The sequence below is a fragment of the Littorina saxatilis genome, linkage group LG17, assembly GCF_037325665.1.
Source record: "Littorina saxatilis isolate snail1 linkage group LG17, US_GU_Lsax_2.0, whole genome shotgun sequence".
NCBI lineage: Eukaryota > Metazoa > Mollusca > Gastropoda > Littorinimorpha > Littorinidae > Littorina > Littorina saxatilis.
This window is the reverse complement of record NC_090261.1, coordinates 14,093,854-14,119,086: the sequence shown is the minus strand read 5'-3', so window position 1 is coordinate 14,119,086 and position 25,233 is coordinate 14,093,854. Positions and strand designations below refer to the sequence as shown.

General features: G+C 43.5%; 2 protein-coding genes across 2 annotated transcripts in view; one reads left to right on the top strand and one right to left on the bottom strand.

Moving 5' to 3' along the window:
- The window catches only part of LOC138953858 (estrogen receptor-like), a 171,882-nt gene that overhangs the window by 140,570 nt on the left and 6,079 nt on the right, over window positions 1-25,233 (top strand). The gene's annotated exons all lie outside the window — the stretch shown is intronic.
- LOC138953859 (polypeptide N-acetylgalactosaminyltransferase 16-like) lies at window positions 1,710-21,212 on the bottom strand. Its single transcript, XM_070325819.1, has 14 exons — window positions 20,631-21,212; window positions 15,186-15,340; window positions 13,939-14,037; window positions 13,344-13,411; window positions 12,194-12,259; window positions 10,098-10,219; window positions 8,231-8,318; window positions 7,525-7,603; window positions 6,914-7,017; window positions 6,101-6,323; window positions 5,417-5,500; window positions 3,853-3,979; window positions 3,507-3,623; window positions 1,710-3,309 (listed from the first exon to the last, which is right to left on the bottom strand). The coding sequence occupies exons 1-14, from the start codon at window positions 20,748-20,750 to the stop codon at window positions 3,133-3,135; spliced, it is 1,629 nt and encodes a 542-aa protein (XP_070181920.1). The 5' UTR covers window positions 20,751-21,212; the 3' UTR covers window positions 1,710-3,132.

Sequence of the window (25,233 nt, the reverse complement as noted above, 5' to 3'; positions counted from 1 at the left end):
GCACTAGGATTGCACAAGAGTTCAGTAGAGTTTTCCTTGAACGCTAAGAGGCGATCAACTAATCAGCTCTATGACTTACGCTGGAGAGCTTGGGCCTCCTTCGCCTTGTCCAAGGGGATAAAGCCGCTTTATCCCTCAACACAGGACTTGGCCAACTTCCTGGTGGAAGTGTATCAAAAGAAGAGTCTTTCTTCTAAGACTCTTCTTGGATACAAATCTGCCATCACTTCCACGATTGCGGCTGCTACTGGTCGCAGACCTGAACACTTGATCAGTTCCTCCCTCATTGCTAATGTCCTTTCGGGTATTAGCAATGCAGCGGTGTCTAAACCTCGGGTTTCATTTCCCAAGTGGGATGTCTTCCTGGTTCTCAAACTCCTGCGTAGCAAGGAGTTTGAACCCCTGGCAGGCATTAGTATCAAGTTCCTGACTTTTAAGACTGTGTTCCTCATCGCTTTAGCCACTTGCCGTAGACTCAGTGGTATTCAAGCTTTGAGTGGCCTGGAATTTGACATTGAGTTCACCACACATCAGGTGACGTTGGCTTTCCTACCAGACTTTCGAGCCAAGAATCAGAATGCCTCGGAGTTGTCCAAACCAGTAGTCATTCAAGCCTTGGCTCCCACTCTTGAACATGATGACCCTGATCGCTTCCTCTGCCCAGTACGTGCCCTTAGAGTGTACCTGGATAGAACACGTAGCTTTCGGTCTTCTAAGCGGTCACTGTTTGTCTCGCTTAATCCGAAGTACCAATCGGATATTTCTAGACAAACTTTAGCTCGTTGGCTGACCTTGCTTATCAAACAGGCTTATGTTCATGCTCAAGTGGATGTGGTCCCTGACATCAGGGCACACGAGATTCGGGCTATCGGCTCCTCGTTGGCGCACGTGCGGGGTGCCTCGCTCCAAAGCATAATGGCGGTCGCGTTCTGGAAGACTCCAGCCACGTTTATTAACCACTATATGCGAGACTTTTCCAGTCTCAGGCTTGACCAGTCGTATGGCATTGCCAAAGCAGTGGTTGCCAGCATGGTCACGTCAGTCTAAGGTATTTTTCTTGGGTATATTTTCTTTTACAGTAGTACTGTTCGAAAATTGCCTGGGTATCTTAATCCTTGGATTTAAGTGATTTTGATTAAGGAGTTTAATACTCTACATATCACCCTCACACCACTCTGGTATTCTGTGCAAGAATAGTACTGTCGAGGTAAGTGTTATATTGACTGTAAGGCTTCTTTTTAAGCCTACTGTCTATATGATACTTACCGAGACAGTACTATTAGAGTTTCCCTCCCGCCTCCCCTCTTGATATGTTATGGGCTTTTTGAGGGTCTGCAGCTCATAAAGAAAGAGGACGCGCCACCTACATCCTGTAAGGGGGAAGCACTCAGACAGTGCTTGGGATCCACGGTGGCGCATGGTTATGGGAGATAATTGTACCCACGCAGCGTTTTGTCCAATTTTTTCGGCCTATAATAGATAATGTGCAAGAATAGTACTGTCTCGGTAAGTATCATATAGACAGTAGGCTTAAAAAGAAGCCTTACATTTGAACGTAAATGAAATCAAAAATCAATATATCGAAGATTATGGAAACACAAACAAGCCCTACAAATACTGTACAACAAAAACGACTGATTGAAATTTCTAGGCCAACATCAGTATAGATTCACACACACACACACATGTACGCACGCATGAAGAGCACCTAAAGCACCGATCTTTCTTTATTGTCAAACATGTTTATGACAAACATGACTTTCCAGGTCAGTGCACAAAGTATGGTGTTTGGTATTATCGTCTTTGAGACAAGCTGAATCATTTTTTCTTGGTCTGTCATAGGATTGTCCTTTTTCCCCCATGTTAAGAAAGCGATTAATGCCTCAGGTGAGGATGTTGGTGTTATCGAAAAGACTTGGTTTTTAGTCGTTATAAACTTTTGTTTGTGGTCTCCAAAGCTAATTTCTCAAGAAAGAAGCAGATGACCACAGGCTTGTCCTCTAAGTTAAATGGCTGAGAAAATCAAGCAGCATTTTTTATTTGTTCTGGTGACTTAATTTAGAAGTCTTTAAAATGAACAACATGGTAATGTTTAACAAGTTCGGGCCAAAGTGAATATTCATGGTTCAGCAACTTGATGGATGCTAAGAGCATTGAGCACAAGACTGTTTCTTCATATGAAGATCAGTGGACTGTCTAGGCATCCTTACGGCCATGAATTGCCAGTGAAGTCTTTGTTGAATTTGACCAAACCGTTCAGGGTCACTATACACCCACTTCTGGATGGCCTGAGTTTAGTCAGTATCATCTTACCATCACGAAGAAGGCAGTAACGTGCCGAAATATTGATTATAGATATAAACGTACCTAACCTGGTTACTGTTTTTTATTTTTTATTTAGTCAGGTCAGTATATTATGGTCCTTAATGTTGGCCAATTGTGAGGAATCCCGCTTTTCATCAATGAATCCCGCCTTTCTCTCAAGGCCTGTAATAACGGATTTCGTCGTCGTGCTCCAGTTCATGGTCACAATGGATCCATCCGTGTAGCCTATCCACAATGGTTTCCATAGCAAAAACTGATGCCACTGATCATCACGGGTTAAACTGAATCACTGTATTTCCCAAGACAGTTTTCCTAGTTACGACTAACAGCGGTTTCAAAAGCCTTGACCTACAACGGTTTGCATACTGATGGCCCACAGGGCTTTCCATAGCGATGACCTTCAGCGGTTCCCTAGCCATGGCCCACTTTGTAACATGTCCCCTCTGATCATGATGGGTCATTGTAGTCGCTCCACATCAGCTTCCATAGCGATAACCAGCAACGATTTCCATAGCTATGATCTGAAATGCAAGGTTTCCATAGCAGTGATGTACATGTCCTTCAGCTCATAAAGTGTTGTTTTTATAGCGATAACCTGAAAGTCAGTGAAGCCATTTCCTAAGTGATGACTCGCTTCCATCCTAGCGTCCCACTAGGTTTAAGTGTAGTCTGTCTCAAGGTTGACCACGGTTTTCATAGCTATGGCCTTCAATGGTTTCCATAGTCATGACCTTCAACGGATTCCATAGCTCTGACCTTCAAAGGTTACAATAGAGATGACCCGCCATGTAATGTCGCCGATCATGTTCAGGGGTCAATGTAGTCTTTCTCAAGGTCAGCCACGGTTTCCATGGTGACTGACCACTTCTGTGCGTCCTGCTGGACATCGCACTGTGACACCTGCAGTCCTGTCTTGACCCAGCGGCTGTCCAGACACTGACCGGTCATGTGATGAATGATCTGCTGCTTCTGTCGCCTCCACCGCTGTAACAGAGACGAAACTGTTGATTTTCTGAGTGGTTTTGGGGATTGTTTTGTATACACTTTGTGTGTGTGTGTGTGTGTGTGTGTGTGTGTGTGTGTGTGTGTGTGTGTGTGTGTGTGTGTGTGAGAGGGGCTGGGTGGATAGGGAGAGGTGAGCATCAGCAAGCAAGTATAGATCCCTAGGCCTATGACGTCACCTGAGAGTCTGATGAGTCGCAGAAGGTGACGACGACGTACATCTGGGTCTGCATGGGGTTGACCGACAGACACATGCCGTTACTGACCACGTTGCCCTTGCGCCGCCATGACCAGTCCTGTCACAATGGTCAGTACATACAGTTAGAAGTCTGTGTTTACATGGGTTTTTTTAACTATTGAGTTGGATCAAATATTTTCTTTTTCGTTGAATAAAAATGATCCTAGCTAGATTTGTAAATCCTCTGTCAGACTTTATGATAATCAAGCTTAACACAGGTTGATCAAGGCTGCTACAGTCTTTTAAAAGGAGGATGCATTTCACTTATAACACACACACACACACACCTGAGAGTCTTTATTGGGGAGACACTGTCTGAGTTTGGCGATGACCGGTAGCTGACCAATGTCCAGGTCCAGACAGCCCGCCCCTTGCTGAATTTTCCCGTAGGCCACCTCGTCACTCACCGGAAGTCTGAAAATAAATATTGTTCATGACCACAGGAGCTTGTATCAAAGCGTAGGCCGATCAAAACATCCTACGCTTTTATCATGAGGATAAAGGAGTAGTATACTTCGATCTTCTGCGTTCGCGGTGGGCTGAAACTCCCACGTACACTCGTGTTTTTTGCACGAGTGGAATTTTACGTGTATGACCGTTTTTTACCCCGCCATTTAGGCAGCCATACGCCGTTTTCGGAGGAAGCATGCTGGGTATTTTCGTGTTTCTATAACCCACCGAACTCTGACATGGATTACAGGATCTTTTTCGTGCGCACTTGGTCTTGTGCTTGCGCGTGTACACACGGGGGGTGTTCGGACACCGAGGAGAGTCTGCACACAATAAAGTTGACTCTGAGAAATAAATCTCTCGCCGAACGTGGGGACGAACTCACGCTGACAGCGGCCAACTGGATACAAATCCAGCGCGCTACTGACTGAGCTACATCCCCGCCCCATATACTTCGATCGACCGGCGCTTTGACACAAGCTATTGTGCACATGACCTCAACATAAAAAAATGATCACGAAGTAGTTAAAGTAAATCCACTGCCATTGATCGATCATCCTTTTACATTTCAAGATGCAATACTCGTTCACGGGCCCGATATCTGGATACAGTACTTTGATAAGCACTTTATTTTATGAACGCATAAACACGTTTGTGATTGGAGAAGTATACGTAATGGCAGTCCTAGACTAGGCACGAACGTAGTTATCCAGACATGCATGTACAGTGCAACCCCGCTTTAACGATCCCCCAATTAAAGACTTCTTCCTTTTTCACATGTTCTGTTCACAACCTCTGTAAAGTTACCTTCATTTTAAGGCTCTCTCTGATTTTCTCTGATTTTTTTAAAGTCGTCAAATGGGATATGTACTCGTGCCTAAGCGGTCAGCTTATCATACATTAAAAGGATAACAAAATCATGTGTCTGTCTTCCTGCCTGTCGTTCTTTGTGGCTGTGCTAACCTGTGTCCCTGTGCTAACCTGTGTCCCTGTGCTAACCTGTGTCCCTGTGCTAACCTGTGTCTCTGTGCTAACCTGTGTCCCTGTGCTAACCTGTGTCCCTGTGCTAACCTGTGTCCCTGTGCTAACCTGTGTCTCTGTGCTAACCTGTGTCCCTGTGCTAACCTGTGTCTCTGTGCTAACCTGTGTCCCTGTGCTAACCTGTGTCCCTGTGCTAACCTGTGTCCCTGTGCTAACCTGTGTCTCTGTGCTAACCTGTGTCCCTGTGCTAACCTGTGTCTCTGTGCTAACCTGTGTCCCTGTGCTAACCTGTGTCCCTGTGCTAACCTGTGTCTCTGTGCTAACCTGTGTCCCTGTGCTAACCTGTGCTAACCTGTGTCCCTGTGCTAACCTGTGTCCCTGTGCGTGTGTGAGAGTTTAATAAATGATAAAGAGGCTCACTTGAGTTCAGGATACACAGTGTCCAGATACCATCGGAATGTCTTACACTTGAGGCGGTCACGTAGTCGCTTCCTCTCCGATACACTGCAAGGTGTGACAAGAACACTTGTGAGAGTAATGTGTACAATGTAAAATTAAAATAAAACCAGAATCAATTGGCTTGCAAATAAAACAAACAATCAAACAAAATGCACAAAAAAAGCTTACAGCTCAACTGTGAACGAAATAGTACAACCACTGCTACACCTAGAAGTGGTCATTTGCTGGACATTGTAATTGGGCACACTGACACGCAAAAAGTGAACTTTGATTTTGACGACATAAAGGCCTATTCTGCAGATATTGACTGTCTATGAAAGTTGTTTTTGGCTGTATTAAAGTCAGAGTTAACGTGTTGTCGAATAACCGGAGGTGAGCACCAAACTGAAGTAACCATGCAGTGCTTGTCACAAAGATGCTGTTGCCTGCGAGACGCCTGGCCGGAAGGGTGTCATAGCTTGTTACTAATTATTCTGTTGTAAAATGGACTTGACATGTCGCAAAGATATGTGTGACAATATAATTGTATAATATAATATAAATATAAATATACATTTGTGAAAAGCGTCCTTGCAATCCTGAGTGACGTACTCACAGATGTCTGGAGTAAGTTGGAATTATAACATCATGATGTGCAATTCTTACTCTCCAAAGTCCTGCATTCTGGCAGTGGGCCGGGCAGCGTAGAAGAATCGCTTGTACTCGTCCATCCAGACCTCGGCCACTCTGCGGGTGTTCCTGATGTACGTGTTGCTCATGCCGTTGCCCGGGAAGTGGTAGGGTGGCCGGTTTCGGGTCACGTGACCTACCCGGCTACAAGGAACCATCAGCAGCTCCCCTCCACACAGCCACACCCGGAATGACAGATCTGAGGAAAAGGGCGATGAAAACTGATTACATATAGTACATTACAGACTATCGATATGTGCATGCTTTCCGCCTTCAGGGCAAATGAAGATGCTTCCTCATGCTGAAACACGTGTACAATTCAGCTGCTTTAACGTTACAGCAGTTATTCGTAGAAATAAGATATTGTCCATGTCAGCGGGGGAAGATGGGAAAATAGATTGTCAAGGCCACTCCCACTGCCACATACAGATACACTACATAGTATCACGGACATTGGAATAGTTAAGCGATAGTAAATGTATTCGTGTTTTTCTTAAATTTGAAACATAGCCATATTACTGAAAATGATTGCCTTTTCCACAAAATAGTGGCCAATGCCAGGTGTACACAATCTTTGACGGAACTCTGCTATATTTATTTGAAAAAATATAATCAACACCACACTTTTTCTCTCTCTCTCTCTCTGTCTCTGTCTCTCTGTCTCTGTCTCTGTCTCTGTCTCTCTCTGTCTCTCTCTCTCTCTCTCTCTCTCTCTCTCTTTCTCTGTGTCTCTCTTTCACTCTCTCTCTCTCTCTCTCTCACACACACACACACACGGAATCCACGTACCAAAGTTGTCCCCGCCCCAGATGTTGAGTTGTGTGTCGTACGAGCCCAGCGCCGTAAACCGGTCTTTACGAATGGCGAACACACTGCCAGACAGCACCGGTGTCCTGTGTAGACACTCAAGGGTTAATGATGTCTACACTGATCTGACCTTTTCTTCTCAAAATCAGGACCACACTCCCGCCTACTAAAAAGTCAGAAGGTGTTCTTATAAGCAGGCGTCTTTTGTGATTGCTGCACTCTCACTCAAAAAGGTCGAGAAGTGAACTTTCCAACACGTACTGCTTGGAGTGTAAAAAAAAGTAATTCCTCACCCATCAGGAGTACTTAATTTTTTTATTTTTTTAACCCCAACTTCATTAGTGGATCTTAAAAATACCTCCACCCTCATCCGATGGTATCTAAAACATGCTCATTAATATGTAATACATAGACATAAGTTGGAAAAGCTGATGGAAATATGCACTGATGCGCTATTTACTTATTTTACTGGATACAAGTTGGCCATTACTTGCCATAAAACTCCGCTTAAGTTTTCCTTTATGCATTTATACTATAGTCTACTTTACCCTTAGACCCTCAGTTGAAAGAAAAATCACCGAAGAAAGTCTCACTTGTAATTATCTGTCGGATCTTTTCTCCCCAATCCAAATGGAAGCGTTTCCCATCGAAAATGTAGACTCCAGTCAAAACCTTTGAACAAAAGAAACGTCACTTCATTTTTTGCTTGGAATCTTAGGCCAAATATTTACAACGAGTTGAAATAATTGCGACAGTTAGGCTTAGACTTAATGCTAGAATGTGAAAGTAGATGTAAGCTCTACTCTCGAGTCCTTTTTCTTGATACTGTAAACCGTTTAACCCCATTCATTGTGGTTTTCTGTCGTTGTTCTCGTTCAAACACTATCAGTTTTAATCCAAAATTACTACCGCTCTTTGGAAAATTGGTTTTCAGAAATATCATTGTAACATACACGCTGGTACTCTTCGTACTCTGACTCACTGTGACTCTTTACTTTTCTCTTCTTTTTTTCCCCTCGTTTTTTTCTCATATAGATTGATTGGCTGTTGAATAGGCAGCAATGCTGAAAATCCGTCATTACGTCCGTGACCGACCGCTATATTGAATATTTGCATCAGTGAACCGACAGAGTATAATTATGCAGCTGTGTTTCTGTATACAAACAGAGACATAGATAGAACATCAAACTTGTTGACGGATGCTCAAGTGCTTATCAAATGCTAACAAGCGGATTCGACAATAAATGCAAGTCATACCAGATAATTCAACAACAACAAAATGAATTATGAAGACACTACCTCCTCTGAACAGGTCGAGTGAAGGCTTGTACTCAAAACTCTGGGAGTCTATTACGTCCACCACTGGGCTCACAGCACTGTACGGAGACTGGAACATACAAGCACATAACTGATACATGTACGAATACACAAAGTCTATGTACTTGTCGACTTATGCCGGGAAGTAGATACGTGGATATTGTCTGCACACTCTTGAGCAAGAATGTCCCATAACACAAGTGACAGGGCCGGATCTGGGGGGGGGGGGGGGTTCCTGGGGTTCCGGACCCCCCCCCCCCCCCCTGGCCATCCAATGTACCTCTCAGAGAAAAAAAAATGTGGACTTTGGACCCCTGCCTTCAGTTGGAACCCCCCCCCCCCCCCCCCCCTCAAACGAACTTGGTCCGGCCCTGAGTGATACACATGTCTAGAATTAGAATTAAGCTACACAGTCATATGAATACGAAGATTCTAGCATAGAACTAGCATAGTAGGGACAGAATGAGAGATGGAGGAGGAATAACTTCAGTACTGACAGAGAGAGAGAGAGAGAGAGAGAGAGAGAGAGAGAGAGAGAGAGAGGGACAGACACACAGGCAGGCAAGTAGGCAAACAGACAGACAGAGACACAGAAACAGAAAAATAACTCGATAGGGGAGAAGAGACAGACAGAGACACGGGGTAATACGAGTGCACTGTGTGTGGTGTCGGTAACTGTGTGTGGGTGTTAAGAGTGTCGGTAACTGTGTTTCCGTGCAACATAACAGCCTGTCATCTCTAGCTCGTTGTGTGAGAAAGGAGCCAAGACAGACACACGCTGATAATGAGACATACGAGCTGCGCCAAAGGGCCCTCAGTGCTTGGTCCCTAATTAAGACCATCTAATCTTTCTGCCGTCGCATGGGCACTTCGCACAGGCCCATTCCACTGGAGGAAACGAGTAGGGGGTCTAAAGCGGCCTGAAATTAATTGTGCAAAGTCGACTTCGTGAACTATACCTCACGAAGCTTGCTGTACGACGCTTTTGCCACTGACTTTTCGGTAAAATGACTTCGTGAACTATACCTCACGAAGCTTGCTGTACGACGCTTTGCCACTGACTTTTCGGTAAAATGACTTCGTGAACTATACCTCACGAAGCTTGCTGTACGACGCTTTGCCACTGACTTTTCGGTAAAATGACTTCGTGAACTATACCCCACGAAGCTTGCTGTACGACGCTTTGCCATTGACTTTTCCGTAAAATGACTTCGTGAAGTCAACTTTGTGCTTAACAAAGGACAGCCTTAAGGGCGCTTCTTGCAGTATAAAGACTGACAAATAGAGCTCATTCCCCCTTAAAACCAGTCTGTGTCATGTGTCTGTGGGTACTACGATACTGTAGTAATGGGCGACGGCAATACGATGGAATGGTGCTGATTAGGGAAACACTAAGGCACAAGTTCCTTTGCTCTGACACGCTGTATTCGATTTTCAGTGTCTCTCTTTCTTTTTGCAGAAACAGTAATACGGACAGTTGGCCGTCACATACAAACACAATTCATACAATCGTCATTCTTCTTCGTCTTCCTCTACCTCCTCCTTCTCCTCCCCGTTCTTCTTCCTCTTCTTCTTTGCTATAATTATTGTCGTGTGTCGCATAATTATCAGTCTTTGTAGTACAATCTTAAATAATAACTTTTATTTTTAAACACCTTTCACACCTGATTGAGGTACACTACCTGTTTGGCAGTGTTCAGCAAAGGCTCCAGCTAGCCAAGAGTGACCGAAGAGTGACTCTATATATCATTACTCTGCTGTCCAATGCGCGATACGATCTTCTGTTTTATTCAATTGTCTGAAGTCAGAGAAAACATGCTTGACACTTGTTTTAAGTACATTACACTACCTGTTTGACAGTGGTCAGCAACGGCTCCAGCCAGCCGAGAGTGACCTCACAGTGACTGTCCAGGAATACCAGCACCTCGCCTTTAGCTGCTTCTGCTGCTCGCACTCGGGACCTCGCCACTCCTGTAGGGCCACAAGCATGAAAGGGTGTAGACGGATGGACTCATTCATTCAGTCAGTCAGTCAGTCAGTCATCTATCCATCCATCCATCCATCCATCCACACCCATCCACATCCATCCATCCATCCATCCATCCATTCATTTATATTCAGCGGCTTATTTCCTTGAATCTTGAAGCTAAATTCTTGAATTCTGTACTCTTGATCCTTTCAGTAAATGTTGACTTTCTGCGGCCCGTTCAAATCAACCGGTCAATCAAAGAGGTTACACTTTTGTTGGTCTCTTTTTACATTTTAGTCAAGTTTTGACTAAATGTTTTAACATAGAGGGGGAATCGAGACGAGGGTCGTGGTGTATGTGTGTCTGTGTGTGTGTGTGTCTGTGTGTGTGTGTGTGTAGAGCGATTCAGACTAAACTACTGGACCGATCTTTATGAAATTTGACATGAGAGTTCCTGGGAATGATATCCCCGAACAGTTTTTTTTGGATATTTTCGATAAATACCTTTGATGACGTCATATCCGGCTTTTTGTAAAAGTTGAGGCGGCACTGTCACACCCTCATTTTTCAATCAAATTGATTGAAATTTTGGCAAAGCAATCTTCGACAAAGGCCGGACTTTGGTATTGCATTTCAGGTTGGTGGCTTAAAAAATAATTAATGAATTTGGTCATTAAAAATCGGAAACTTGTCATTAAAATTGTGTTTTTTTAAACGATCCAAAAACAATTTCATCTTATTCTTCGTCATTTTCTGATTCCAAAAACATATACATATGTTATATTTGGATTACAAACAAGCTCTGAAAATTAAAAATATGAAAATTATGATTAAAATTAATTGTCCGAAATCGATTTAGAAACAATTTCATCTTATTCCTTGTCGGTCCCTGATTCCAACAAGAAGAGCAAACGCTCGATCGAGTCACTTTCGCAGTTCTGAATATTATATGAGGCATCAGATGGACAGGAAGAAATTGCTATTCACAACACAATGAGTCACGTTCACATAAAATTTGAGCCCGGTCACTTTTATAGTTTCCGAGAAAAGCCCAACGTTAAGTTGTGTGTTGCCGAACAGAAAAGGCTAGTTATCTCCCTTGTTTTTCTGATAACGTTCGTAAAAGGCTACAGATGTAAATACTTTGATGTAAAGAATAATCCTACAAAGTTTCAATCACATCCGATGAACTTTGTCAAAGATATAAAATGTCTAATTTTTCCTTTGACGCTGACCGGTGACCTTGAAAAAGGTCAAAGGTCAACGAAACCATCGTTAAAGTGTAGAGGTCATTGGAGGTCACGACTAAACAAAATATGAGCCCGATCGCTTTGATAGTTTCCGAGAAAAGTCCAACGTTAAGGTGGTGTCTACGGACGGCCGGCCGGACGGCCGGCAGACTAACACTGACCGATTACATAGAGTCACTTTTTCTCAAGTGACTCAAAAACATATAGATATGATATGTTTGGATTAAAAACAAACTCAGTGTTATCCTGCTCAGCGCGACCATTACCGCACTATTCTGGCTTGTCGATTTCACTGCCTTTGCCACGAGCGGTGGACTGACGAAACTACGAGTATGCGGTCTTGGTGAAAAAATGCAGTGCGTTCAGTTTCATTCTGCGAGTTCGACAGCTTGACTAAATGTTGTTATTTCGCCTTACGCGACTTGTTTCCTAATGGGTACGGTACTTTCCACATCTTGAAGTGTTCATGAGATTCAATTCCATCGTGGTCGATAGTATTCAACGGACCATGCTCATACGTCGAAGATCGGCATCTACAGCGGGGTTTGGACTGAGATGTTCATACACTGTTCACATTTTCACGTTTTAGAAACACAGCCGCTGCATGGAAAAGACGATGTAACATTGTATAAACACGCCTGGAAAGTATCATTGTTGTCCAGTCTATATCTGTTTGTGTGACTTCAAATGGTTTACATTAGAGAATAATAATCTCGTTATTCTTACCTTCCCATTTATCGTTCCTGATCAAGCTAATGAGCGGGATGCCTGCCAGAAGACGCGCGTCCTCTTCTGAAAACACAGCCGCCGTATCTTTGAACAACACATGTTTTCTTGCAGAGAACACAGCTTCAACGAACACTGTACACACTTTGTGTTTGGCGAACAGATCAAATAAGCAAAGAAACTGTGTTTTACTGTTTCGAATTCTATGATACACAGTATAGGCTTACGGTTCAACGGTGTTATGTACAAGGACAATTTCTTAAGATATTGCATGTTGTTAGCTTTACTTTTGGAGACTATTTTTCAGACCAAAAATCAACTATAATAAGAATAGCTGAGTCAAAAAGCTCAAGTACACAAGGGCATACCATAGTCTGCAGGGCCGGACTAGGCTAAGAGGAGGGGGGGGGGGGGTTGCCAGTGGTGGTCCAGGGGGATGTTCCCCTTAGCGGGGTCAAGGGGCAGAGCCCGCTTATGGGTAGGTCATATTCTGAGATAGGAAAATGGTCGCTCCTTGCATGAAACGGCAAAAATAAACAATAATAAAAAAAAATTTAAATAAGTGAGGTACATGTTTAGGCTAGGGGGGGGGGGGGGGGGTTGCGCAACCCCCATAACCCCCCCGGTAGTCCGGCCCTGGTCTGGACTGGAGTTGCAAATTAGTGTGTGTGTGTGTGGGGGGGGGGGGAGATGGTGGTCTGTTAGGAAGTGAGGGCAGCGGAGAGCAGGCGAAAGAACTTGTTTGGGAAGGAGAGACAGACAGACAGACAGACAGACAGAAAATCAGACAGACAGACAGACAGACAGACAGACACAGAGAGGACAGAGGAATACAGTGAGGGAGAAAAAGTCAGGACTGACAGACAGAGAGATCAATTTAAGCCAAGTATTAAAGTTCCAGGCGTTAGATAAATATAATTATGTACCAGAAATCAGAAAGAGAAAGAGAAAAATAGGGACTAAACGGGGAGTATTGCTCGAGGAGGGGGCAAGGTGGAGGGATGGGGTGGGGGTGGGGGGGGGGAGGGGGGAGAGGGGGGGGGGGAGGGGGGGGGGGGGGGGGGCAAGCCACAGCCTTAATGTCAGGGGGTGAGTCTGGCCAGGGACACGAACGTCACTAACTATACATATGTACAACTGTACAACGTACTGTTGTCACTGCAGTCGTCCACCAGAATAACTTCTCTCACAAAGGGCAGAGGTGAGCGCGTCAGGATGCTGAAACACCACACGGGTCATTATCACTATAGTTTGTCAAGTAGGGTCACTTGCAGTCCATCGACACTCTGCTTTAGAATGAATCAGACTTTTATTCACTATCCATGCGTTGTTATTGTTGGGAATAACGTTAGTCAAATATGTGACTATAATATAATAAATAGATGAATAAATAGATGAATAAATAAATAAATAAATAAATTATTATTACAAATAAAATTACAAAACCCAATTTTATAATGCGGTAACTTTCTTTTTATCGCTGAGACAGTAAAAGTTTCAACAAATTCGAACTCGCTTATGAAATATTACCTGCAAATTCATCCTAAAACAAAATCAAATGTGCATGTTCCTAGCTCTGTCTTAATTTTCACACACGAATATTAAAGCTGAAGTTTTTAGTACACTATAAACCAGAGGACAAGCAATGTCGTCGTCGTTGTCGTCATTGTTGTTGTCATCATTGTTGTTGTCGTCATTGTTGTTGTTGTTTGCAATCTTTATTTTGAATCAGCCTGATAGCTCACCTGACGATTGTGCGCAGTAAGGTGGACCTGGCTTCGTTGTGGAAGGTGATGATGATGGTGGCAGTGGGCAGAGATGACGGTGGGTACAGCTCCTTGCATCTGTCACATGCAATTTGTTTTAAAGGCTGCGCAGGGATAGTTTAGGCGGTTATGTTTCCGCTGCTGCTGGTTTTCAAACTGATCTGGCAACGCGCACACATACCTCAAATATTTTAGACAGAGGACCGCATTGTGCAAGTTGCCAAGCATGCAGACAAATGTATCTTACGGTTGTATGCCATGATATACACCGACAATTCTGTCGTAGCATTTTGTGTAAGGAACTGTGAGCCCAGAAAAAAAGACGAATTACAATTAACATCACTGTGCGGCATGCCACCCCATGTAGCTTTAACAGAACATTGGGTCAGCGTGCTCTCTCGTGGTCAAAGAATCCGCGTTTGACAGTAAGTTCACTGCCTTGATGTGATATATAGTTAATAACACAACACTTTACACTAGCTACAGTTTTCACACGACAAAGGGAAAAGAGCAGAGACTTAGATAGACGCACATACCACAGTGGAAACTATGATGATCTGAAGATTGTTGCATTATGGATGGGAGAGTTTAAAGGATGATACCGAGGTATATAGCAGGTGATGCATAACAGAATTACAATGTCAAAACTGAAGAATTTTCATTGTGAACATTTGATTTAATACTGAAAACCACCCATGCAATTTAATTTGAAATCAAAGTTTTTAAACGTCAACATTTCTCAAATGAGAGAACGACGTGGATCGTGTATTGAATGCTAAAAACAGTTCGTTTTAAGTATTTATGTTTTATTATATTAACGACAAACTTCATCCACCTTTGCGACGGGCGCTGTGGTGTGGTGGTAAGACGTCGGCCTCTTAATCGGAAGGTCGAGGGTTCGAATCCCGGCCGCGGCCGCCTGGTGGGTTAAGTGTGGAGATATTTCCGATCTCCCAGGTCAACTTATGTGCAGACCTGCTAGTGGCTTATCCCCCTTCGTGTGTACACGCAAGCACAAGACCAAGTGCGCACGGAAAAGATCCTGTAATCCATGTCAGAGTTCGGTGGGTTATAGAAACACGAAAATACCCAGCATGCTTCCTCCGAAAGCGGCGTATGGCTGCCTAAATGGCGGGGTAAAAACGGTCATACACGTAAAATTCCACTCGTGCAAAAACACGAGTCTACGTGGGAGTCTAAGCCCATGAACGAAGAAGAAGATCCACCTTTGCGATCGGACGTCAGGGACGGGTCTGTCGGGAGGCAGCTCATTGCTGGACAGCAAGTTAAAGCCGTATCGTCCGCTCGGGTTGCTCTTGTCGGAACTCTCTACCGCCCCTATGTACCGCACGGCGTCCACAGACTTGGGGTCAAATTTCACCTGCAAACACACAAGCAATATGATATAATAATGACAAAATAAATGGAAACAAGCAGGTTGTCATAATTGCGTAACCTACCGATATGTTCGTAAAATGTAAGTTCGGACGTTCCGTTAGCACTGCATGTGGCAGCAAACGCTGTCATGATTCAGCTCCAGGGTGCGCCAGATTAAAGCCGTTTTACAAAACGTTCAAACCCATCCAGTCTGTCCATGAACAATCCTAGAGCTTTCCATAGGGTCTGCCTCTCAAGTGAAAATACATCAACGTGCAAATTCAACCACCGAGGTGCTCATGGTCGAGAAGTTATGTAAACGACCTTACGACGTATGGACGAAAGGCAGACACCAACAGAAACAACAGTTTCCTGCCGCTGGCTTGAATTGTACTAGTATCTGTTGCAATCTAATTCGGTTAAGGTTGTTTGAAAAGGCTACTTCGCAATTTATAATTTGTTCCCATAAAACAATAAATGTATGGGTGGATCACTTTGTGTCTTTCAGTTTCAACGTAAGCTGAAAGTTGAAGCAAACTCGATTTTCAAGTGATGCGCAGTCAACGTGAACGGAAGATCAAACAATTAACCCAGCATGTCTACCCTCGGATAGAAGAGGAAACATTGTTTCCGTGATTAGAGGAGAGGGTATGTAAAGGTTAGCCGAAGAGGATGTATCTCGATCAGCCCTTTGGAGCATTTAGCTCTGGACTATTGGCAGAACTCTTGCACTTCAAACCTTTAAGGTCGTGTCCTTTTTACCTGCCGCTTCTCTTTGAAGTGCCCGCCCAAGGTTGTTGATCTTCCTGCTCCAACGAGACGTGTGTCCTATCTCTCCTTCTTCTTTTAGTCTTTTTGACTTTTTTCTCTTTGTGTGTGTGGTGTGCGTGTGTGCCACGGTGTGTGTGTGTGTGTGTGTGTGTGTGTGTGTGTGTGTGTGTGTTCAAGCTCGCGCGCTCATAAAATTACCACATGTGTTTGAAACATGTCACTTTTTACCAACGAGAACCACACCTAAAATCAAAGACCAAAATGTACGCGTGATTAACGGATATTTGCTTCCATTTGAAGCACCTGTCGTTTACCCTGCCCTCCAGATCCCAATACTAAAATCAAAGGATAAAAGGTGTACAATTATGCGCGATAAGGTTGATTTGATTTCACTCCAAACACCTGTAGTTTACCCTGATCTTCAAAAGTGGGGTGGAAATCCACCCGCCACAGCGCAGTATCACGAATAGGGATCCTTAAGTCAACATCGAGAGAACCCCCCCTTTGTTAGTTTTGCCCGGTTTTCACGATTCAGATTGTAATCTGGCGTCCTTGGAACAGAGAGGTACCCCACCAACACTGAGGACACAAAGCTGTACGGTTCTTCAGGTACCTGGGGCATTGACACACTTTGTACATTTTTCCTTTCTCTAATTCTCTCTTTGTTATGTCTGTCTGCACGAGATGAAATCTGTGATGCTAGGATTGTCGATCATAGTTAAGATTATTATGTAACATTGATACAGAACAAAAGTGATCGGGTATAAATGCAGGTGCTGTGGTTTATGAATAAATCGTATCAGTAACGGAAATACAATAAAATGTTCACTAAATAAGATCAACTATTTCAATGAAAGACAAACCGAAAGGCAGGCGGGCAGGCAACCAAGCACACAGACACAGTGATACACAGAGACAGAGACACACAGTCAGCCAGCCAGCCAGACAGACAGGCAGACACATAAACACACACACACATACACACGCACGCACACACACACACACGCGCACGCACGCACACACATACACACACACACACATACACACACACACACACAATCGCTCTTTCTCTCTTTGGGAGACGATGTCACCGTGACCGAGCTAAGTCAATGTGAAAAGCAGGGAATCATCAATAGCTGGTATAATCCTGCAGACTGGTAAAAGCCTTTGTCTTTTGTTTACTTGTTTAGTCTAGCCTCCAAGTCTGCTGTTGGCATTAACACGGCCCGGCTGGCTGTAATTGTGCGACCATGTGTTTTTTGCGGGATTTGTTTCAGTGTATGTCCGGGGAAGCTTTAGAGGGTTAGCAGCGTTGGCGATGGGGGTGGGTGGGGGTGGGAGAGAGAGGGGGGGGGGGGGGGAGGGGTGAAAGTAAGTGTTTGTATCTGTGTGTGTGAGTGACTGTGTGTTTGTGTGTGTGTTTATGTGTATAGGTGTGTGTGTGTGTGTGTGTGTGTGTGTGTGGCTATCTGTCTATCTGCCTGTCAGCCCCTGTCTGTCTGTGTGTCCGTCTGTCTGTCTCTGTCTGTCTGTCTGTCTGTCTGTGTGTGTCTCTCTCTCTGTCTCTCTCAGTCTCTCAGTCTCTCTCTCTCTCTCTCTCTCTCTCTCTCTCTCTCTCTCTCTCTGCATGCGTGCGTGCAGTGTGTCTGCGTGCGATTCTTCTTTTAAAGGCGTGTGCTTAGTCATAATTGATTTCGATTCTGACGTGTGCATGTTTGTCGAAAAATGCTTGACTGTAGCATACATCAGCACAGCTGGTTCATACACCCAGTTCTGGCTCAAGTTTGAATTACTTTACGGATCGATTTTAACACGTGCTGTTTCTTACGTTAACCCAGCCATGGTCAATATAATGTACACATAACACTCTGGAGTACGCTATACTTGCTCTTTACCTCACATATTGGCCTTTTCTTTTCTAGTTTCCGTGTCCTTTGTCGTCTGACTTTGAACAATGATCTGGCCCAAAACAAACAAACAAACAGACAGATAACCATGAATTTAGTGCTACAGCTTATCTTGAGCTCTCGGTTATAGTTGTTTTTTTTTAACCGTAGGATTTTGCGGGATTTAGTTATCAACTTTTTTTTTCATTGTTCACTGACTGAAATGGTTTGTCTTTCTGTCTTGCATTTACTGATTTTCATTCTGTCTTACTTTCGTTTTCTTTTTTCTTCTGTCTTTCTTTCTTTCTTCCTTTCTTTGAAGCTTTTTGTCTAAAGTTCTTTCTTTCTTCCTTTCTTTCTTTCTTTCTTTCTTTACAGTGTACTTTCTGTATTATTCTCTACTCATTGTTTTGGTCCAGTTGACGCATCATACAGTAATTTCCCCTGCAGTGAAAGAAAAATGAATGTTGAAAGTCGGTCAGGGTTGGAGATTTGAGTCTGCCAACCGAGAATGTGCACGCTATTACCAAATCTTAGTAGCCAAGCCCAGCGATTGTTGTTGTACCAATTTACACAATCAAGGTGTTGCATAAGATGCTCCCTTGGCATAATAAAGCTGGAGGTAGGTTTCATGGCTGACTGTTTATCTACCGTTATGACACACCCTGCAGTGACGAGTGTAGTAGATAAAGCAATTTATGCCTCAGAAGGTGTACCACTACTGCGCCGCAGGGAGGGAGCAGGGAGGGGCCCTTGTGTTTTCATTTTCATTTTCAGTCAGTTTCACCGTGAGGTCTGCGCATGTTGTGTGGACACACGCTCGTGAAAGTAGAACTAAACGATTGCGTCGAAGATATTTTTGTCATTTGAATTTACTCGTTTTGATAAAGGGACAAGAAAGCGTTGTTATATATTGTTAATGTTAACTAATTTCAGTGAGTTTCCCACATGTCTTGCCCCCATAATAAAACTGAACACTGAAGCAATCTATATTCATCCAGGGTGAATAAACAGAAACAGGCCAGAAAATGCAGTCTGTTCAGTTGTTATTGTTGTTGCTGTTGTTGGTGATGGTGGTACTGTTTCTCCTGCCGATGCTGCTGCTGATAATTTTGAAAAATTCTCTCGAACTGTAGGCATTTATGTACGCGGAGGAAGGTACTGATTCTCAGTGATTCGTGAAATCAAAGCATGATAACTTCAACTAAGTGATCCCGTTTTTCAGTGTATCGTGTCAGCTTTGAAGCGGCTCAGTACAGTGCCTGCAAGAGTAGAATGGTATCAACTGTTAACAATAATGATGGGGTCAGTCCTTGTATTGGCATGGTTTGGCCATCCAGGAAATAGTTCAATTTATGTTTTAGATAAACTCCACATGTGTACACAATATTTCCGCTATGAGTGATAGTCTCCGTCAAATGATCCTAGGCCCTGACCCTACGCAAAATGTCAGCATCCTATCATTCCTAATCTCGGGCCTGGGCGAGTGTGTTTGATCTGACCATCACTAAGTACCGTGGCAAATGTCAGCTCCGCATTTATACTAATAATACTAATAATATGACCAAGACCGCATCTCCGTTTCGATAGAACGACGCAAAAACGCCGGAAGCTGAAAGGTACACGTATACATTTCCTTCTGCCGATAAAAAAACAAACACCCTCTGTTGGTTTACAGTTTCACGCCGCAGCTATCTTGATGGTGTATACTGTGCCAGCATGTTACGGTTTTATACAGGCTGGGGAAACAAACAAAGAAGTGGCACAAACAAACACTGACTTTTCGAGAGGCTGATCGAGACTTGGTTGAGCGTTGGCATCAGCCTTGTTTATTTCATCACTTGTGAAAGGAGTATGCAGTACAACAGAACATCCCCTGTTTTCAACAACTCATTTGCAAACAAACGAACAAACAAACTAATAATCCTGGACACACTAGTATTTTTTGTGTGAGTTTTAGGCATCTTGGCGTTGCCACTGGTTACTCAGTCCTGAAGTTTATGCTTGTCATGATGATCTTCAGTCGCGAATCGGAATGATCCTTTCGGCAGTTTACCATCACTTTTATTGTAATGTAGCCTACAATAATTCTATGTCTGTCCGTCTATATGTGTGTCTGTCTATATGTGTGTCTGTCTATATGTGTGTCTGTCTATATGTGTGTCTGTCTATATGTGTGTCTGTCTATATGTGTGTCTGTTTTTCCTTATCTGTGTGTCTGTCACTGTCGATCTCGCTCCGCTATTCTCCGTCTCTCTCGGCCGGGCTGTCTCTCTCTTTCTTCATTAGCTCTCTCTCTCTCTCTCTCTCTCTCTCTCTCTCTCTCTTTTACTCATGCATGTGTATTCAGCATTGTTTTCACTATGTTACATATACGACGCTTTATATTTGTGTATAATATGTAATGTGTAAATATTCATATGTTGTTGTTTTTCTCTACCATTTTTTTCTACGTTAAATATCCGTGTAAATATGTGATTAGATTAGTCCCCTCTCTGGGCGAGGGCTGGTTGAAAAAAAGCTCGTTGTATTGCTTATGCCACAACCCTCGATAAATAACTTGAAATTTGATTTGATTTGATTTGATTTGATCTCTCTCTCTCTCTCTCTTTCTCTCTCATGTCTCAGCAGTCTTACCTGTTTGTCGAGAAGAAACAAACTACTCCAAAACTCGTTATCCGATGTGATAAGATACAGTAGAGCGAGCAGTGCACTTCCAGCAAGAAAGACACAAAATAATCGCTTCCTTTTTCTCATAATGCCGCCGTCGAACAGCTCAACTTTGCTCCTTGCTCACAGAACATCGTGGAATAAGACAAACACCAAGGAAACACTGAGAAAAACGCAACAATTCACTACTCGGAAAAAAATACAAACACCAGTGAAACACTGAAAAAAACGCGACACACCACTACTCAGAAAACAAGGAACAGTCCACTTTACACACCAGAGACGGTGGTGGCACTGAGATGCATTCCAGACAAAACTCAACACCCAGACTTGCTAACAGAAGTTGTGTACACGTGGAAACCTTTCCGCTCTGACAAAGTTTACGACGGAGAACATGCTTCGCGTCGAGGGTCCGATTTCCGAAATTCCCCCCTCCTCCACTATCTCCTCTTCTCTCTATGTGCTGAAGCTGCTGAGAAGGAGAAGGGGGAGAGAGTGAAGTTGTGTGAAGTTTGCTGTCAGTCGATAGCAGCAGCTGCTATAGAGAGACTGAAGCAGTTTTGCCACTGCTCTTGCATGCACCTTCACAGGCGCTGGACAGAAGTACGATTTGACAACATCCTGCTGCAACAACCTCTTCTCTTTCTTCTACTGTATACGGACACAAAGTTTGCTAGTGCTCGTGTGGACTTTTCCTACCACGAGAAAGCTTCGAATTCACTACACTACAACCAGTCGAGTTCCTGAGCTTGAAGCGTCTGAAGTTACTTATCACTGGTGCCTCTATTGAAATCCAAAATCCAAAAGCAGACTGCCAACGTTCCAAAATTATAAATAAACAAGTCGCGTAAGGCGAAAATACAACATTTAGTCAAGTAGCTGTCGAACTCACAGAATGCAACTGAACGCAATGCAACGCAGCAAGACCGTATACTCGTAGCATCGTCAGTCCACCGCTCACGGCAAAGGCAGTGAAATTGACAAGAAGAGCGGGGTAGTAGTTGCGCTAAGAAGGATAGCACGCTTTTCTGTACCTCTCTTTGTTTTAACTTTCTGAGCGTGTTTTTAATCCAAACATATCATATCTATATGTTTTTGGAATCAGGAACCGACAAGGAATAAGATGAAAGTGTTTTTAAATTGATTTGGACAATTTAATTTTGATAATAATTTTTATATATTTAATTTTCAGAGCTTATTTTTAATCCGAATATAACATATTTATATGTTTTTGGAATCAGCAAATGATGGAGAATAAGATAAACGTAAATTTGGATCGTTTTATAAATTTTTATTTTTTTTTACAATTTTCCGATTTTTAATGACCAAAGTCATTAATTAATTGTTAAGCCACCACGCTGAAATGCAATACCGAAGTCCGGGCTTCGTCGAAGATTACTTGACCAAAATTTGAACCAATTTGGTTGAAAAATGAGGGCGTGACAGTGCCGCCTCAACTTTCACGAAAAGCCGGATATGACGTCATCAAAGACATTTATCAAAAAAATGAAAAAAACGTTCGGGGATTTCATACCCAGGAACTCTCATGTCAAATTTCATAAAGATCGGTCCAGTAGTTTAGTCTGAATCGCTCTACACACACACACACACACACGCACACACGCACATACACCACGACCCTCGTTTCGATTCCCCCTCGATGTTAAAATATTTAGTCAAAACTTGACTAAATATAAAAACAAGAATGGTCTGTTATTGGAACGTTTAATTTAACGTGAATATAACATTTTGTCTTGTCATTAATTTAACGTGAATATAACATACCATTCTTGTTTTGTTATTCTAATGAAATCATACCAAAGTGTGTTGGGGGTTAGGGGTTGGGAAAACCCATTGCCATGACCCCTCACCCCTCAACCTCAAAATGTGATGTTGTCAAGTTACCATCTTCGGACACAAAGACAATGATGGTGTGTTGACTGTGTGCAACAAGAGACAATTCAAATAGATGGCAACTAAAATGACATGACATTGCTGCATTGAAATCGGTCTGGGACATGGTGCTCGTCCTGTTCTTACTCTTTTTTTAAAAACTTTTTTTGGATCAGGACAAGTGAAATTGATTTTTAACATACAAAAAGAAAGAAGTTCACAGAAACTGCAGTGACAAACTGCCTGGTGCCTTTCGTTTCAGCGTCTGCACTCAGACCATAGAGTAAAATGTGCAGACACCTTGCAGACAAGCCTTCGCAGTGTGTCGAACAGCGTGGTGTTGTGAATATAGCTCTGTGTCCATGGCCTGTGCTGTCAAAATCCATCCGGGTTTACAGATTTGACGTGTCTTGTCATCAAGATCCTAAACAAGAAGGTAAGAAGAAGGCAGGTAAAAGAGACGAAACACAGACGTTGGACGTATTGCCAGCGGGGTAACAAGCACAGGCACACACACTCATTTGTGAGGCCGAAAAAAGGAGAATTTGAGGTCGCAAACTTTGCATCTCTTGTAGAGGAGGAGGAGACAGCCGCCAGACCCCTAACTCACATCCACCCCCACCCCCCCACCGTCACCTCCCATCCCCCCCCCCCCCCCCCCCCCCAACGAAAAAAGGTCCATCAATCATATACCCACAAAAGCTGTAACATGATTGTGAAATCAGTAATAAATTGAGGTAGAAAGAAGCTAACGTTGATGGGCGTTAAAGTCCCCAAGCCTGTTTCAGTTTCGCGCCCGTTTAGTGGATGCTGAAGGTTTATTTCTTTTTATGAAACATTACCGGCTTAGACGAAATGTAACCGTCATGAAGAGCCAATCCATATTTTCTGATTTGACAGTACCAACAAGATCAATGTGCCGTTCTTAATGTGACAGGGGAGGCTACCGCTCCTTTCACAGCAGACTCTGCACCCGAGTTGTTGGCCTTTAAGTCAACACCGGTGGATTGTGGAATTCTGTTTGTGATGGAGTCTGGTGGTTTCCGATTGTCTGTATGTTCATGAAAACCTTCGGGTTTGCATAACAGTTTTTATAGGGCTAAGAAATTGGCCCTAACATTTTCAATCCTGTTTGATTGCACTTCGCCTCCCGAGGTGATCGTAGTGTTTCGGCACTCGGTTACATCTGGCGCTTGCGAGCAGGGATGGGACTCGGCATGATATGTTCAGGTAATGGCATAATATGACCACTGAACATTTTCGTGCTATTCCCATTCTGCGAACTTGGGATGGACAGTGGTCCCCCGGTTCGGAACTTCGGGACGAAGTTCATTCAAACGGGGGCGATTGTGACAGGGGAGGCTACCGCTCCTTTCACAGCAGACTCTGCACCCGAGTTGTTGGCCTTTAAGTCAACACCGGTGGATTGTGGAATTCTGTTTGTGATTGGGTCTGGTGGTTTCCGATTGTCTGTATGTTCATGGAAACCTTCGGGTTTGCATAACAGTTTTTATAGGGCTAAGAAATTGGCCCTAACATTTTCAATCCTGTTTGATTGCACTTCGCCTCCCGAGGTGATCGTAGTGTTTCGGCACTCGGTTACATTAAACAAACGTTTGAAGCAACAGTTCGCTGTGTATTGGTACACATATCATGTGATCATACGGACAGGGCCCTGGGGATCAGCCAAAAGTGTCCCTGCATTGCAGGTGGCCTTTCATCAGAGGGATGTTTGCAAACAAATCAAAATGAAATGTAGAACCATCACTTTATTTATAAAACATTTGATCTGCAAGAGAAAAAGAGAGAAAAGGGTTCCGTGTCAGTATAATCAGTATGATAAAGGTCCACTACTGGCAATAGATTAATTCTCACTGTCACAGGCTCTGGACTTTAACTTTAAAGGCACACCCCTTCCCGTGTAAACAGTTCGGTTCGCCAAGATCTTACCAGGTTTTTACATGAGATAAGACCTTACTTGGCCACATACCAAAAATGATAATAATAAGTAATACATTATCAACAAACATTTTGGGTTGTCAGTTTCTTTCTTTCTCCCCCCCCCCCCCCCCCCCCCCCCCCCCCCCACACTTTCTTCAGGTAGTCTTCTTTGGAACCAATCCACGCTAATACAAGTGGATGAAATACTATAATAGGCTTCTGACGCCAAGGAAAAGAAAATCAGTGCGATGACAAAAGCGTGCATCCCGTGCAGTCGGTGGCTGTCACAGTGTGGACAACAAAACTGACTCGATTGCCAACTTTTTCAGCCGGTGCAATCCCACAGTTCTCAGCGCTCCGCTGACAAAGCCAGGAAAATATGTCGGATGTTGTCTCTTTCTCTGCTACATGCATTTCTGTGTGTGGAAATGTGCTGTGAATTGACTGTTTTGGAAACGTCTTTTGAGTTGTGGTGATTCTCTGTGCAAACTGGGACACATTCTGTGGACGTTAGTGTGTGATTGTAGTGAAGACTTTGAAGTCGGTCTTGAAAAAAGACCACGTGCTACTGACTGTGACTTTTGGAGAACATGTATGAACGAAACAGGAGACTGCTACTTTCTCATTTACGCCGTACAAACTACGTGCAAGATTTCATCGTCAGAACGCAATATATCGGTATCATGGGTATGTACGATTTTTTGTTCTCACTAAAACAAAATAGGTAATGTTGAAC